Source organism: Corvus kubaryi, unplaced genomic scaffold (assembly GCF_017639235.1).
Source record: "Corvus kubaryi isolate FWS band 111438036 unplaced genomic scaffold, C.kubaryi_AGA036_p1.0 135, whole genome shotgun sequence".
Taxonomy (NCBI): Eukaryota; Metazoa; Chordata; class Aves; order Passeriformes; family Corvidae; genus Corvus; species Corvus kubaryi.
In genome coordinates, this window is record NW_024580669.1 from 4880697 (window position 1) to 4896742 (window position 16046).

Sequence of the window (16046 nt, forward strand, 5' to 3'; positions counted from 1 at the left end):
AATATTTGATTGTTAGATTAGATTCCTCTCATGTGCAGGATTAGATTTGTTATGGTTATTCATGAGAAATACCCTTCTTAGCTTCAGTGGATGTGTTTGGGATGGAGAACCATCATTCTTGGTCTCTTGGTGTCCAATTCTGTGCATTGAGACAGTTATATATTTACTACTGGATGTAAAACCAGCTTCAGCATGAAGTTCCCCAAAGCATTGTTAGGATGTAGCTGCTTTCAGGTGCTGCAAAATGGGAATCCCGAGAGAAAATCCAGGTTCCACTTAGACTAAACAGTCCTTGCCTGGTTCTGGGTGATGCTCAGCAGGATAACAGATGATGCATTATTCTGATTTGTTTAATTTTATTATTGTATATGTGTGTGGTAGGTAGAAGCAATGTCTTTTACTGGACCATCTAGTACAGTTGGTAAAAAAAACTTAAGTGCTGACACAGTTAACTTCAAAGGTAACTGTAAAGCCAGAAACTATTGTTCAGGACTAGATAAGCATCAGTCTGATCAGCTCAAGTTGATTACAGTTTCTCAGTGAAAATGGAGCTGATTTTTGCAGGCAAAGGATATGTTGTGCTAGGGAGGGAAGGAGAAATAAATAAAGAAAAAAAGATACTAAAAGATACATTAGAAAGACACTATTTTTGTCCTAAAAGGAAAAGCAAGATGGTTTATAGCCTGTGGTCTCGGAGAGTTAGGGAAACGTGGAAGGGTAATTATAACATGCACTAAAACCAGTATCTGTTAAATTTCATTCATTCTCTTCTCAGCAAGGGAACCAAAGTTCATTATTAAATACATTTGGTATAGATGTGAGGATGCTCATGACGCCCACCACAGGGTAGATCTGTGTGCCCAAAGCATCTCTCACTTTTCATATCTACCAGTTGAGAGTACAAAAGATGTGACTTCTCCCTGCTCACTTCCACCTCTTCTGTGTCCTGAAACCTCCACATCTCCAGCAAAGCACCAACAGTGAAGGGATGTTAACATCGCTCATTTTCCTAGAAGTAAAACTATACTAGAAACACTATAACACCATGAGTATTTCATAAAAGTTACAAAATCCTCCAAGTGCAGAACACAGTCTGAAAGCACCGTGCTCGTGTTACAGCATCGCAGGATTAACGGGGTAGCTCTTCAAAGGTGGCTTGGAGAACAATCCCACTCCCGACTTTGGCAGCCAAGGCTGTGTTCTGAGCCACACCATTCAGCATACCAGCACGTGTTTGAACAGCTCCTGCTGCCCTAAATCAGCCCCAGCAGTGCTGTTATTTTGCTCTGATTAAAAACTATCATCTGCAAAGTGCTAATGTTGCTGAAGAGACCTTAGGTGTAGGATGGTTCCACTGCTGTAGCATCTGAGGGCTTCACGGGATGTCTGTCCATCCCCTTGTGAGGTAAATAAATACTATTTTGCCTATTTGGAGAATACCAATACTATCTTGGTATTTGCCCAAATACCAAGAGTTTTTTCCTGGAACTACAATGATTGCATAGTGAACATAGAGTTAGGGGTGGTAGAAGGCAGTTTGTGAGCTCTTGGAACCAGCAGTTTCTTATTGAAGCCATAGCATTTCAGAAAATGACCCTGAAACTAATAAAAAAAAAACTAGATATATATGGAGAGAGAGAGAGAGCCTGTATTGGAACTACATGCCCAATCAAAAGCTTCATATGACGAAACTGTATTTTCAAATCCTTGTGGAGACTGGCAAGAACGATCTTCTGGAAGAGCTGGCAAGGGCATCATGCCCCAAGAACTTGTTCTGTCTGTGTTTCCAAAACAAGATTTGACAAGTGGGAAACAGGATCTGTTCTTATAGAGTTTGCTAACCAACTTGTTTGTAAAGCAAAATGCGTCATTAGCTTTGGTGGAAAAAATGTCCTTTGCAAGTGTAAGTGAATTTTCTGTCTTGGTCTTTTTGATCAGTTACTGAAGGGATGGGTTGGCTTGTAGTTTCTTCTGAGATCTGTAGTACGATAGCCAGTGCTCCCAGCTGGTGTGTGTTGAGGACACCTGCCTTCACCAAGGAGGTGTTCTTGGGCAGAGCAGAGTGCTGATGACATTTTGGAGTGACTCTGACTTGCAGTTTGCATTCCTACCAGGAAACTCTGCTAGGGCCTCTCTGGGAGTGTGGATTGCTTGGGGTCCATCAGGGTCTGTGCTGAGCCTGGCAATATTCACTGTGCAGGACAGAGGATGGAACAGTGAACATGATGCTTAACCCAGGTAGTGCCTCACAAAGCTTTTGGTCACCTGGCCTCAGTGGGAAATCCAGGAAATCCAGCTTGCCTCCCTGTCAGTGGGAGACGTGATCAGAAGGAATCGTCTTCAAAGATCTGAAGATCATTCAGTTCTAAGCCAAACACTTCCCTTTCTCCATTAACAGCACAGGGACCCAAGAGAGGAAGTCAAGTGACATTTGGGAGCCATGCTTTGCCCAGTTCTTCTGTCTGCTCGAGGCAGAGGCTACTTGGCAGTGACAGTGAGATGGGGCCCTTCCCAGCTGGATGAGAGTTACCCTGGACCCTGCTCCTTCCTGCCCACAATCCTGCTGCTCTGAATAACCCAATAGAGATGAGCTCAGTTCCAACAGGATGGGATTGGTGGGTCTCCATTCTTGAGACATGAGGGTTTAGTCCTTCCTCCCAAGATTAAGTCATTGCTCTCATCTCTCTGATGAAGATCCTGGGAGATTGTTGCCAGCAGGAAGGCAGGCAGCAGTTTGGAGAAGGCTGATCTCAGCACTTCTTAGATGTGCCATGGACATGAAGACAGAAAAAGCATCATGTCCTTAGAGGAACAGGGTTACAGTTTGGAATGATGCGGGCAAAGCGAAAGGGATGCCTCCAGTACCTGGGACACATAAATGGAAGCAGCAGGCCGGGGTATGTAAGCAGAGTTTCATCTTTTAAGAAGCACAAAGTAACGCTGCCATTCCACTGCCTTAGTTGGAAAACACAGAACAGTTCGGGTGCCGACCTCTAAGGAAGATGTGGACTAGCTGGAGAAAGTCCAGAGGAGCTCACTAGATCAGAGGATTAGAAAACATGAGTTATGAAGAAGCAGTGGAAGAATCAGTTTGTTTAGTCTAGAGAGGATGGAGAGAAGTCATCATAACAGTCTTCAAATATATGAAAGGATGCTTCAAAGACAAGGGGAATAAACTATTTTCCATGATCTCTGGGAGATAGTGAGGCACTGGAATAAGTTTCCTGACAAGTCTCCATCTTCTGGAGATCTTTAGGGACTGGTTAGTCATGTATTTGTCAAAACTATTTTGACAGAAGTGGGGTGGGCAGAAGGACTAGATGAACACTGAGTTCCCCCAGACCTTCTGATAATCCTGTTAGAGCTCCCCAGACTGGGATGCTCTGGTCCTGATGGATTATTCAATATCTTATAATTTTTTATTGCTAATGGACATTATTTTTCTGAAAAAACAATGTGGCTAAAAAAATTGATTTCTGAAAGTATCACATACAACATACAATGCAATCTTTGCCTCCTTGCATCACCTACATTAGGTAGCACTAATTACCCCAGCACATGGCCCAACATCAGCTCACTATGGTGCCACCTCTTCAACAGATCTCATGCCTTGAGGAGTTAAATGAATCAATAAAATCCCCTTGAAATAACTGAGTTTGGTGAAGATTCAAATGTATCTTTATCTGTTAAAGAAACTGTGCAAGATCAATCAATCTTTTTAGGTTAAGTATTGCTCAGCTTAAGCTCTTTGTGCAGCCTGTGCTGCTTTAGTGAGTGTCCATGTATCTGCTTTAGTGTAAATCTACATTAATCATAATGAATGACTATGTGCATTGCAGGGTGACAGGAAAATCTCCAGTGCAAACAGAAATCAGACAGGTTGGAGTGGCTCTGGAAGCTTCTGCATAGCTGAGGCTAAAAGTAGTCTCAGCCTGTTGATGTTAAATCTTTGGATGTAAAGAAAAAACGTAGAATGTCTTCATATGGGGCTGTAATGGTGATAGAAAGCAGCCATGCACCAACAAAATCAGCCTGTACCTCTTTGCAGCTGCCAGATCTACAAGCCTTATCTATGCTGGCTTTATTGCCCCAGATTTTCCACCACAGCTGCCAGCAGAGACAGCCGTGGGAAATTTGAGCCCCTGTGTGAATGAAATCATCATCACTGCAGGTGCAAGTCACACCTGGGACCAGCCTTTCTGCTGAGGAGAAAAAATAAGAGTATTCAAGGGGAGGAAAAAATCACTTAAAATGTGCCTGCTCTGTCCATTTCAGGATTGCTGGTGATACAGCACTCAACAAAAACATCCACGAGTCGGTCAGCGCTCAGATCCGGAAGAACTTTGCGAAAAGCAAATGGAGAGTAAGTGACCCATCCTGAGGGCTGACACTGACACACAGCTCTGCTAACACAGTGGCCATACGGCCATCCCTGCAGCAGACTAGTGCTTTTGTGGCCCAAAATTGTGGTCAAAATAGTTGGCCCAGGCTTAGGTTACATGACCCTGCAGGGCCTTTTATACAGGACGGTGTTCACCAAGTACCGGATGTAATGAGTGGGAGAAATGGGACTGGGGCTGCTCATAGCTAAAGCACCCAAGGTTATATATGGAATGGGGTCAGCACTACCCAGGGACATGAAGAAATGCGTGTTGGGGCAGGGATGGATTTGTCAAATACAGGACGAATCCATCCCTGTAGGCTGCTGCTTCATCCCAGCTCAGCACTAGGAGGACAAACTTTTGGTAATGATGTTTCTAGCTTAGAAACTAGAAACCAGGAAAAATTTGAAAGATAGCAGGCTTATTCCCTTCTAACACTCTGAGCAGCCAGGAGAAGAGCACAAGTAACTCTTCTGCCTCCAATTTTTTTATTCTCTATTTCTTTCTTGCTGTTTTTCTCCAGCAAGCGTTCAATGCCACGGCAGTCGTGCGGCACATGAGGCGGCTACACCTTGGCAGCAGCCTGGACAGTGCCAGTGCCAGCGTGTCCAGCACCCTCAGCCTTGCCACGCCGCTCCCCGACGCAGCCACACGGAAAGATTGTGAGTAGCCAATATCCCGGGAAAGCTCCCGCCACAGCAGCCGAGCAAATCCACGGGATCCCTGTTCTCCCTTGACCCCCAGGCTGCAGTCCTCGCTGCTCATAGGTTTGGCTTTGTGCAAGCAGGTGTTTAAAATAAGGACTTGAAATGGGCCTAGGCCATCACTTTTGGCTGGCCGAAAAAATAGTGTTTCAATTGGAAGGGTTTATGCACTAAAAAAAATGAGGTATTAGCTTGGTGATTTGTGAGAGAAAAACAGTTTCTTGTGGAGAAAAAGGGCTTTTACTTGGGAAAAAGACCCAGACCCCCAAAGCAACAAAGTTTTGAATTTGGTTGAAATCTGAAGAAGTTTACTCAAACTGTTTACGTTGGGAGTTTACAGTATTATTATAGGGCATTTTTTCTGTAAAAATTGCCTTACTTTCCTTTTCCATTTTCCATGGAGAAGATTGATCCTACCAGTCAGAGCCACCTTCCGAGGCCAAGTTAAGCTCCTGCACGAAGAGGCTCATTTGTCTGAGCAGGAGTCAGGCTCTCTGCACCACAGTGGGACTTGTCCCTCTGCCATGTTTGTTTTGTGCTATAATTGAGATTTGCAAGCTGCCCAGTGGACTCAGATGTTTGGGATATATATTTTTTCTGAATTCTGGGGGAGCGGACATGGCAGTGAAGGGACTATTTTGAAGACAGAAGTGTGTCCTTTGCTATGAGGCCTATATATTCTCTGGCTTCTGAGCATTTATTTTATTCTCTTCTGTCCATCTGTAGAGAGTTTATATTGTGAAATGGAGGGATGTGGCCTTTACAATTGAGGAGGATTACTTTAAAATGCAACACCAAAAAGAAGTGCTGATAGCTTTTGGTATTGCCAGTCAGTGCTTTGCTGTGGACTGAAGTAGTCATTGCTAGACTATACCCCACACTATTCTGGAGCTGAAAGCACCTGTTATTCAGGATGGATTTCGGATAGTGCTGCTCTCTGCTTCTGCCACCCCTGCTTGCCACCCCCTGCTCCTTGACAAGGTCATGCCACCAGCCACAGTCCCCTGACTCTGTGTGGAAGCTGTTTCCTCTTGCTGTCATGGGCACAGTTTCTCCTGTGGCTGGGCTGGGTTCTGCCTTCTGGGTACTCTGTGAGATGTTTTTTCATCCTGTGCTGTGGCTGCGCCAGAGGAGAGCCCCTTTCCTCTGCATCAGGCTGGGCCTGATGGGGATTCATACTCAGTGTCCAGTTTGTGATGCCCGGTGCCAAACCCTACAGCTGCTGCCAAAAAACCATCACTGTGCTCCTGGCACATACCTGGCACCTGCAAAGGAGCAATGCTGACCTCCCTCAAAGCACTTCCAACCACGCACTGGCCATGCAGCAATGTAGAAAACCCCCTACAAGGGAGAAATGTGCCTTGATTTTGGTTCCTGCTGCAGTATGGCAAGGCTGGACCCCAGTCAGGTCTAGAGCATCTGATGCATGCTTTGCTGCTAAACTGGTGGGTGATTAATCTCCATCCATCCATTTAATTAATCTAAAATGGTGTTAATTAATGGCAATGAGTAGTCTGTAAAGTGTTAAAACACGTGAACAGGAAGGGTGGGAACAGAAAGAAATCTGTTTAACCACTGCAGAACCAGGAGGCCCCTGTACAGAATGCAGCCGTATTTTGCAGTGGTGAAGTCAACCAGGACATGAAGGATTAAACCAGATGTGTTAAGATATGATGAATTTTTACATGCCAGAAATACGAGGCAGAAAAATATTGGAAGATTTCCAAGCATCCAAGGTTAAGTCCAGCTTGGCAGACAATGCAGAAGAATTTTCCTTCCTCAAAGAAATCATTTAGAGAGTTGGAGATGCTGGAGCCCCAGAGAACCAATGAGGAGAGCCAGCAGCAAACACAAGGAGTTAAGAGGAAGCTAACATATCAAATACATTCCATCCAGTACCTCGTGGTAGGAAAAAGAAAATCTCTGAGGTCTCTGTCCTGCTTCTTCTTTCTCAGTGGTTTTCTCTGTGTACAGATTCCTTGCACGAAAAAGATCCCATGCAGCAAGTTACATGATCCAGCTGTGCCATCATTACACAATAGACTCCTGCCTGATGCTATTATTATACATTTAGTGAGCTTTCCGAATAGTTTCACACGCAGCAATTTCACATCACTGAAGACAATTAAGTATGGCCTTTGCTTGAGGGGAGGTTATGTCAGGCTGCATCTGAAATCTCTGTAGTAGGGCAGAGCAGAGATCAGGCATTAGGCTGGATCATGCTACCTGTCGGGAAGAGGAAGGGATCCCTAAGGGAATCAGTCAGGATTTCTCAAGTGTATTGGCCTGATTCTCAGTCCATGGTTGGTTTATTCAATTTAGTCGTGATTGGACTGACTAGATTATTTATAGGTCCTAGAGCTCTGTATTTTTAAGGTTATAGATAAATTGCAGTGGGAAGCCAAGCTGTCAAATGTCAATGGGAAAAGGGATGTGGCCAAGTATATGTACAGCATAGTCATCCTTGAGGATGAAACGCCACCTTGAAGTGTGGAAAAGTAGTTAAAAATCCTAACAAGTATCAAAAAGATCCTGAGGAGTCAAAAGGCCATGTCAAACTCCAGTCTGAGAATATATTAATACAGGTTTCATCCATCTTTCATTGACCGGTCTGGAAAAATGAACTGTATTTCTAATCACTCTGAGCCTGCATCTTATCAGAGCAGGGGGACCTGCTTTTTTTGCACTGGAATACTGGTACTCAAGAGATACTCAACTCATGTCAACCTGCATCTCAGCTGAAAGTTCTGGAGATGTCCCAGCGAAGCCTGGAGCAATGTGAGCTGTCACTAGAGTGATGTCCAAGTCACACAAATTTACATTCCCTCTAGATTTACTGGAACTCAGCAATGGATGTGGTGCACTGTACTTCTTTATCAGCAGCTTCTCAGGATACCTGGGGAACTGTGTTTAGCCCGGGTGCACAGTCTGTTCATTTAGCTAGACGGCCATATGAGACATTTCATCATCTTTAACATGCCCAGGAGGAAATTACTGTGAGCAAGTACAATGCTGGAGGGATTTTTGAATCCCACCACTCTGTCTTCGGCCCTGGAAATGTGGCATCGGTGTGGCTGAACCTGTACCAAAGCTGGACATTGAGTCACTGTGAGATGCGCGTGCACTGCTGGTGGTGGCAGTAGGTGAATGACCATGGGCAAAAGATGCCCTGTGGAGGTACCCAGCCAACCCACCACTGCAGGAAGAGCAGCAGCCCCTTCTCCAGCTGCAGTCCTCTCCGCTCCGTAGCGTGCTATGAAACAAACTCAGCTTTGCCCAAGTTCCCACCTCCAAAAATAACATTTCTAACTGTGTTTCTGGCTTTCCTTTTAGGTATGTCTCCATCCACTCTCTGTAGTTTTGTTTCATCTGCTTCTTCAGGCGTTTCTGCGGTAGGAGGGGACCGGAGACCCAGACCCACCACAGTGACCACAGTGCACACAGGGAGCAAGTGAGCGCCGGAGCGGCGAGGAGCGGGCAGGCGGCAGGGCTGGCAGGCGGCCTCGGTGCCGTCCCACCCTGCTCGGCGAAGGACTAGAAGAAAGAAGATTTTTTATGGCCATATTTTATACTGCAATTCTGAAATGTTTCATTTATCACAAACTGCAATGACTCCAGGAGGAACGGAATCTAACAGTCTCTGGTGCTGTACATATATATATACATATATATATATATATAAATATATATATGTATGTGAGTCTAGCAATGTTCTAACTAATGAACACTCATTCTTTCCCCCAGTGATTTACTCTTTTCTCAGTGTAGGTAACAGTATATGTTGTATTTTTTCCCATTAACTACAAACATCTCAACTGGATTATTTAAATAGAAATACTTTCTGAGCATTATTTTTTTTTCTTTTAAAAATTACTTCAAGTAATGTCCCTCTTCCAGTTTGCTGAGGGATAGGCTATTTCTGTAGGTAGGAATTGGCGTTAACTTTGCAACATGGGAGGATTTCAATGGCATGCCATTTCTTGCTCCTCAAATTGGACTGCAAGTCTGTCTGGCTTTAGCAGAGCTGTTACTGCTCAGATTATGAAACTGCTGCTTTCCCCTCCATCCTCCTCCTTGAAAGCCATGGGGAGAATTAAATTGCCACCGTTGGGGAGTCAGCTCATCCTTGGCCGCATTCCCATGGTGCTGGGGATCAGCACCCTTTTTCAGAGGAGAGGCAGGTGCACAGTGTCAGGCAGGAGCTGACCAGAGCTGTGCAAGGGAAATGACAGAGCGTGGTCTCATCCTGCAGCTGCCATCTCCTTCGAGTCGCTGTGTGTTGTGAGCAGAGGGAAAGAAAAGGAAGACATGGGGCTGGGAATCGTTGTCCTCTGCCACTGACTTGCTGTGCTGCCCTCAAGCAAGACATTTAATTCACCAGCCTCTGCACAGTGTGGCCTCTGGCATGGGATGCATCCAGCCCAAGGGCTTCATGGCAGAGGTGCTGAGCACCCACAACTCCTCAGGACTTTGCCTGGCATTGCTGATGCTCAGCGCCTCCCAGAGTGGCCAAAAGTGGGGAGAGGAGAGGCGTGAACCCCTCTGTAAAGCACTGGCAGGATCTGGTGTAGTAGCCCCATTATGCTCAGGCTGAGGGTTGACAAGGAGCACTGAGCTGGGAAAGCAGGACCTCACTGAAAGGCACAGGCAGTGGGGGCAGTGGTGGCACTGGCTCTCCCTTCTCCCCAGAAGCTCATACACCAAAGCAAGCCCAGTTTGCCCATTTTTTAATTACTGAAAGCATACACTTCCCAGGCTCTTTGTGCTGGTGCATCACACAGGAACAGCCACCATGACTGTTGTGCTGCTGTGCATTAAAGCAGCTTGAAACAGACACGAGAGCAAATTTGCCCAGATTTGCTAAAGGACTCCCTCCAGGTTACCTCAATGAAATTCCCATCTGTGATTTTGCTTCAAGGAGGTGAGAAGGGAGGCAGGTGGCAGAGGCAGATGCCCTTCACTGGGCACTCTAAGGCCCTCACATCCCAGGTAGGTCCATCCCTGCCAGAGGCACAATTCCCTGCAGCGTGCTCTGTTGCCACCCTTGCCTCATTTATTCTGCACAAGAAATTGTGAAAGCCAGTCAGGGACAGAGCTGAATGTATCAGGCAATAGTGCCTGTGCTGGGAAAAGCTATAAGATAAGTATTTTTCATTGAGCCTTCTGTGTCCTTCTCCAGCTTTAGCTGGTTGGCTTCAGCCAGCAGAGTCGGGATTTCATCCATCGTACTAAAAAGAAAGCTGGGGAAAAAAAGCTGGAAAAGCAGGTGGCAGTGAGCACTGACTCTGACTGAAACAGCCACTCCTTCAGTGGCACTTAGAGCTGTTGCACCAGATCTCTAGTTTCCTCCGTGTTAAGCTGCTCCCTGTTTTCAGAGGGCTGTGGCACATCTGAGTGACGCCCTGGGAACCCCGGTGCACCCACTGTGCTGCAGCTGGCATGGATGCTCACACTGAAAAGGCTTTCACTCCAATTTCTCATTTTAGGAGAGCAGATAGTGAACTGCTGGGGGCTTATAGCAAAACTCCACATGATTTCCACAGTGAAGATTTCTGACCAAGATTTGGGCAGACTGAAGGGCAGGGGATCTCCTTGCTGCAAGTCACACTCCTGTCCCCATCCACTTGCCACTGCCACCATATACTTTTTATCAGCATTTACATCTGAGCTCTTTATGTCTGCTGCAAAAGCATCAAAACACGAATATAACACAATTTAAACTCAGTCTAAGGCCACTTTATTTTACCAGCCTGAGTAAGGAAGTTTTAGTTTTGAGACACTCCAACCCCAAGAAATTCAAGGTTATTTTGACTCCCCATGATTTCCTAAGCCCAGCTGGCCCTGTTCTGTTCCAGTTGCAGGTTGTAGATAGACAGTCTCCCAGTTTGGCATCAGTGGAGTTCCCCACATTAACACACATGCAACCAAAAGCAGGATTTGGTTAGGGAATAATTTTGTCTTTGTAGAGCAGTTTTAAAGGTTAGGGCTCAAGTGTTCCGTCTGCACCTCCTCTTCTGAAACCTGAGGTCTGGTTTGAACTTGACCTCAGCAGTTGCTGTGGCCACTGATTAAAATACAGCATTCAAATGAATCTTGCAGAAAAAAGAAAAGCAAATGGATTTCCATCTCCAAAACAAAGAGCAGTGACGGGAGCAAAGGCAGACATGCTGTCCTGCAGCTGGGGGTTCCCATGCACTGGCTGTCCCTCCTTGCTGGATGCTTTCTGTGGGTTTTTTTGTTGGGAGGGGTATTCTTTCCTTCCATTGTTGGAATTAGTGTGATTTGGTTTTGTTTCTGCAAGTAATATTCTGCCTTAGTTGTATAATTTATCATCCTTCTCTTCAGCTTGCTATCAACTGCTGGGATCTAAAGATAAGAAACAGAAGCACTTAAGAAGAAAATTGTCCTTTCTGTTACAGTTTTGGTGGTGGGGAGCTCTTCTTTTGTATCAGTCAAAACACAGCTGGAAACCTGACCGAGGTTCACCAAATGCTTAGAGATCTCTCCTGAAGCATCACTTGGTTAAAACTTCTCAGTTTAAATCTGGGTAAATCTTTTAATGGGGGTGACTTGGCAGCACCCAGGCCAGATTTCTGGGGGGGCTGGAGACATTTGCCCCTTGGCAGCACAGCCTGATAGGGCAAACACTCCAGCCTTGCTTGCCAGGGATGCTCCAGTGCTTTTGCATGTCCTTCCCCTGCCCCAGCCCACCTCTGCTCAGCCACTCTCACAGGAGAATGCAAATGTGGAGAAATAATGTGGGCATGGGGAGAAAGCTTCAAAACAAATCCCCAGCTGGCCTTGCCATGAAGGACTAGGTAGAAAAATCACTCTGGGCTCTTTTCCAATGAACTGTCCTACTAAACAATCTGTGATTTTGCTGCTTGCATGAGGACTTCAGCCTGGACTCTGTTTGTTACCCTTTTCTGCTTTGCTTTACTGATACCGATGTGTTTTTCCCTTGTAACTTGTTTTCCTCAGCTCCTTCCCCTTCTTTTTCTTTGCTTGCAGCTTTGATTGTTGATTTTTACCTCCAGAGTCACAGAGGCCATCTCTGATGCCAACAGCAGTGCTCTTGATGGGAAAACAAAACAAAAAAAATCCAGAAAAGCTCCAGCTGGCTCCTTAGCCTGCAGAAGATGTTGTGAGGACAGGCTGCCCGTGAACTCTGTGAGCTGAAAGTCAGTATTGCAGTGGCAGGGGCTTCTGCTGATGATTTTGCATGTGACTTCATTCCCAGTGCATCCTAACTCTCTGCTGGATCACCCCTCGTGCAGCACGAAATGGATATTGGCCCTGCAGCACGGCTAGTGGGGAAGTAGGAGTGTGGGGAAAACCTGGCAGTGTTGCTTTCTTGAGACTGTCACTCTGCTGCTGCTGCTGTCTCCTCTGTCCTGGTTGCTGTTGTACAGGTGCCATTAGAGTAGCGGGTAAAAAACAAAAAAGAGGTAGGATTTTACCTATGCCTTGTGTGTCTGTTATGGTTGTGGTGCCGAAATAAAATGAAGCAATGATAGAAGTTCATTCCTGACATGAATCAAACCACAAAAGGGGGTGTGAGCCCACTGGTAGACACCTCCATGTAGTTCTGCTGTAAGCATTGGATAGGGGTTTCTGCAGTGTGTGTGTCCTGCATACCTCCATGGCTACTGACAGTATTTTTTTTAATACTGGTTCTTTTGGGTCCCTGCCTGGTTCTGAGGAAATTCAGGTCTTGTCCTAAGGTTTTTTCTGTCCTAGGGCCAGCATAACCCCTGATCTCAGGCTTTTCTCCCCAAACCCTCTGCAAACCAGAACATGGGCCTCCAGGGTGCCCATGAAATGCAGTAGCAGCTGGACCCAAGGCTGTCCCCCTCCTATTTTTAGGGAAGCATACTGCCAGAGAAAGCCAGCTAGCTTTCAGCCATTGGCAAGCAGAGAGGATATTGCCCTTTGATGTGAACTTGGCATTAACTAGATCAGCTCTAGGGAAACCTGTGCTATTACTTTCTTCTTTGATAACAGCTCCAGCCCTGAGCAGCACTGAATGAGCACCAGATAAAAACACCAGATTGAGTTTGCCAGCAAGATCATGCAGGCTGTAGCCTGTTCGTTTTGCTCTTTCCAAAGAATCAGGGGATTCATCTACTGGCAAAATAACAGTTTCTAGGCTGAGCCCCAAGGTACAGAAGTAGCTTCCATTCAGCATATGGAAATTCTCATTTGATGCGATTACTCATGTTCTCACTCCCATGCATACTTACCTGTCTGAACTGGGCCCTGAATGCATCCCAGAAATTACTCATGGGAAGGGAGTTTTGCCTTCCTTACCATGCTTATTTTCACCAGAAACTCAAACACTCATTCAAGCAAAAAGCAGAAACACACTCAGAGACTACAATATCCAAGGAAAACAGCATCAAGACGAAGAGTGGAGGATTAGTTGGCAAATCATGGGCAGCAATGGCTGAGTGAGGGAACAGCGACCTGCTCACAAATGCTGCATGGACAAGTTTCCCTGGGTAAACCAGTCGTCCCATATTTCATGCCCAGCAGCAAGTTTTACCCAATCCCTTTTGTTTTCCCTCACATCCCTGCAGCCGGGTCCTGCCTTCCCACCCTGTCTGTGGGGTGCTCTGGTCTCTGTGACACACGTGTGTGTTTGTGTGTGCACATGCACGTTGTGACCCCAGGGATCACAGATCCCTCCGCTGGGAGATCAGGAGTTGGTCCAGGTTTTTGGTCTGACTTTGCACAGTTGGGTCAAAGCTGTGTGAATAGTGTTTGTAGTGGAGGGCAGGGGCTCTTTAGCCCAGACTCTGGTTTTCAAGACCCCCTTCCCCACCACAAGCAGTACCACTTACCTGTCCAGGTAGCTTTTTTTTTTTACACTCCTCTTCATAAATGCTAAGGTCAGTCGAATGGCTCTTACAGTTTTTCCATACTCCGGAGTGGGATCAGGGCATGTGCATTGGCAAGCGTTGTGAAAAAACACTGCTGAATTAGTGATGACATCAACTGTCCAATAAATGCATGATACTGCACTGCATGTATTAAACTGCTGTTCACTGTTTCTGTATTTCCCGAGCCTTTTCTTTATGCACATTCAACCCAAACTTCCTCTGAGGGAATTACTTCTATGTATTGCTTTTAAAGGACTCAATGTATCTGTAACTCGAATCCATTGTTAAGTTTAAGTAAATGCAAAAGCTAATGTTTTGTAAACAAGATACTGCAAAGGCTGGTAATGTATTTTGTCTTTCTGTTGAATGCTCTGCAGCATGTACACGAAGAGTCGCCATCCAGAGCAGCTTAAAATTATGCAGCAGTCACATAGGTGTAGAAGCAGGGAGCTGGGGAGGTGAGAATCCTTGTTTTAATGCAACACTTACAAATTTGATCTGCATCAAAAATTCCTTCCCTGGGTCGCTAACGCTCAGAGCTACCAAGAAACATGGTGTGTCTCTTCGTTTTTATTTTTTCCTTTTGGTTTATTTTTTCCTAGTGAAAATTCAGATTGGTTCATGCAATTCTCAGCATTTTTCTCTTCCTTCACAATAGTTCTTTCTCACCTGTTGCAGAATGAGTTGCATTTTGGGGACCCAGATGCTGTGATTCTTTGCCTGCACAAAATAGTGCAGAGACCTGAGCTAAACTATCCCATTTTTTCCAAAGCATCACCACCTAAATACTACTATTTAATCCTTGAACCTCCAAGTAATACCATTTATTAATGGAAGAGTTTGCTGTGGTACTTTCCCTTCTTCCACATGGAAACCATGTCCTTGCCTTCTCTTCCATTAGTCATTGACCCATTTTCATCTGTGCAGGTCTTTCCAAGGCAGGGTACAGGACTGACTCCATGGTTCTTAGCTCCAGCCCAAACCTCTTGTGGGCATCAGCAGGGCTTTGGTCCCAGCTCCTGAGTGGCTGCTGAGCGGAAGATGCTCGAGTTCCCAACACTCAAAGCAGAGTCACCTGAAAGGCCTGGGAAATTGCTCTGTGTTCCTGGCAAGGGCACAGCAGGCAGCAGGGCTGGACGGCAAGCACCATGCTGGTGGCATAGTCCTTGGAAATTATGCTCCGTGGTGGCCAAAAACACCAAGAAGTCTTGAGCCCACCTTCAAGGCTGGTGCTCAGCCAGGGTTGTGCCATTGCTGAATCACTATATGGCAGCACAAGAAATCATCAGTTACAGTTGTAAACTACAAAGCCTGAGTTCAGATTGCTGAGGCAGCACCTGGTGCAAGGCTCCATGAGGAGGTGGATGTGTGCTGTGGTTCCTGGTGGGTGGGATCTCCTAGGGGGTTGCTTGGAGCAGCTCTGAGCTTTTCCATCTCTCATCTTGCATCCCCTGAGCCCAGCATAGCATCATACATGCTGAGTCTTATTAGATCAAGCATGACCCCCAAAGTGAAGAGTGTGGAAGGTTGCAGCTCAGTCAGTGCGACTCATGTTTCTGGTCAATGCAACATCAGTGACCTGCTGTACATTGACCTCTAGTTGAGAAACAAAATTTTGGTCCATTTGGGCCTTCTTTTAGATAGATACTTTATTTGTGTCAGCAAACAGTGAAAAAAAAGCCTGATCTGCCCAGAATAGTGACTCCCCAAATATCCCCAACTGCAGAACATCCCTCGGTTGACTTCTAATGAAAATGCAAGCATGTTTTCTACAAAGGCTTAAATCTTAATCAAGGAATGTCAGTGTGCCTAATATTGCAGGTCTTGTGATTGATACAAGTTCATAACAGCATCCATGTCCAAAAAGAAGGGAGAATGTGTATTTACTCCATGCATGTATTAAGGCATTGCAAAAGTTTTATCTGCGTAATGAGTTTGCAGTTCTGCAAATTGTTAATGGGGCTACATCGCAAGTGGTTCTCTGCCTTGACAATCATGTATACATATCGAGATTTCTATCATAATGACAATTTAAAGGGATGACTAATTGTTTTCCTCCAATAAATCCAATTAAATCA

At 45.6% G+C, this 16046-nt stretch overlaps 1 protein-coding gene across 3 annotated transcripts in view; it reads left to right on the forward strand.

Annotated features, from left to right (window-relative positions):
* CAMK1D (calcium/calmodulin dependent protein kinase ID) overlaps positions 1-16046 on the forward strand; it is a 210877-nt gene extending 194831 nt beyond the window's left edge. Inside the window, exons 9-11 of one of the 3 annotated variants that reach the window (XM_042053008.1) lie at positions 4276-4363; positions 4906-5044; positions 8420-16046. In XM_042053008.1, coding sequence (XP_041908942.1) covers positions 4276-4363; positions 4906-5044; positions 8420-8541 — 349 coding nt within the window. In that variant the 3' untranslated portion in view covers positions 8542-16046. The remainder of the gene's footprint in view (positions 1-4275; positions 4364-4905; positions 5045-8419) is intronic. The other 2 variants (XM_042053016.1, XM_042053027.1) reach the window with 2 other exon arrangements.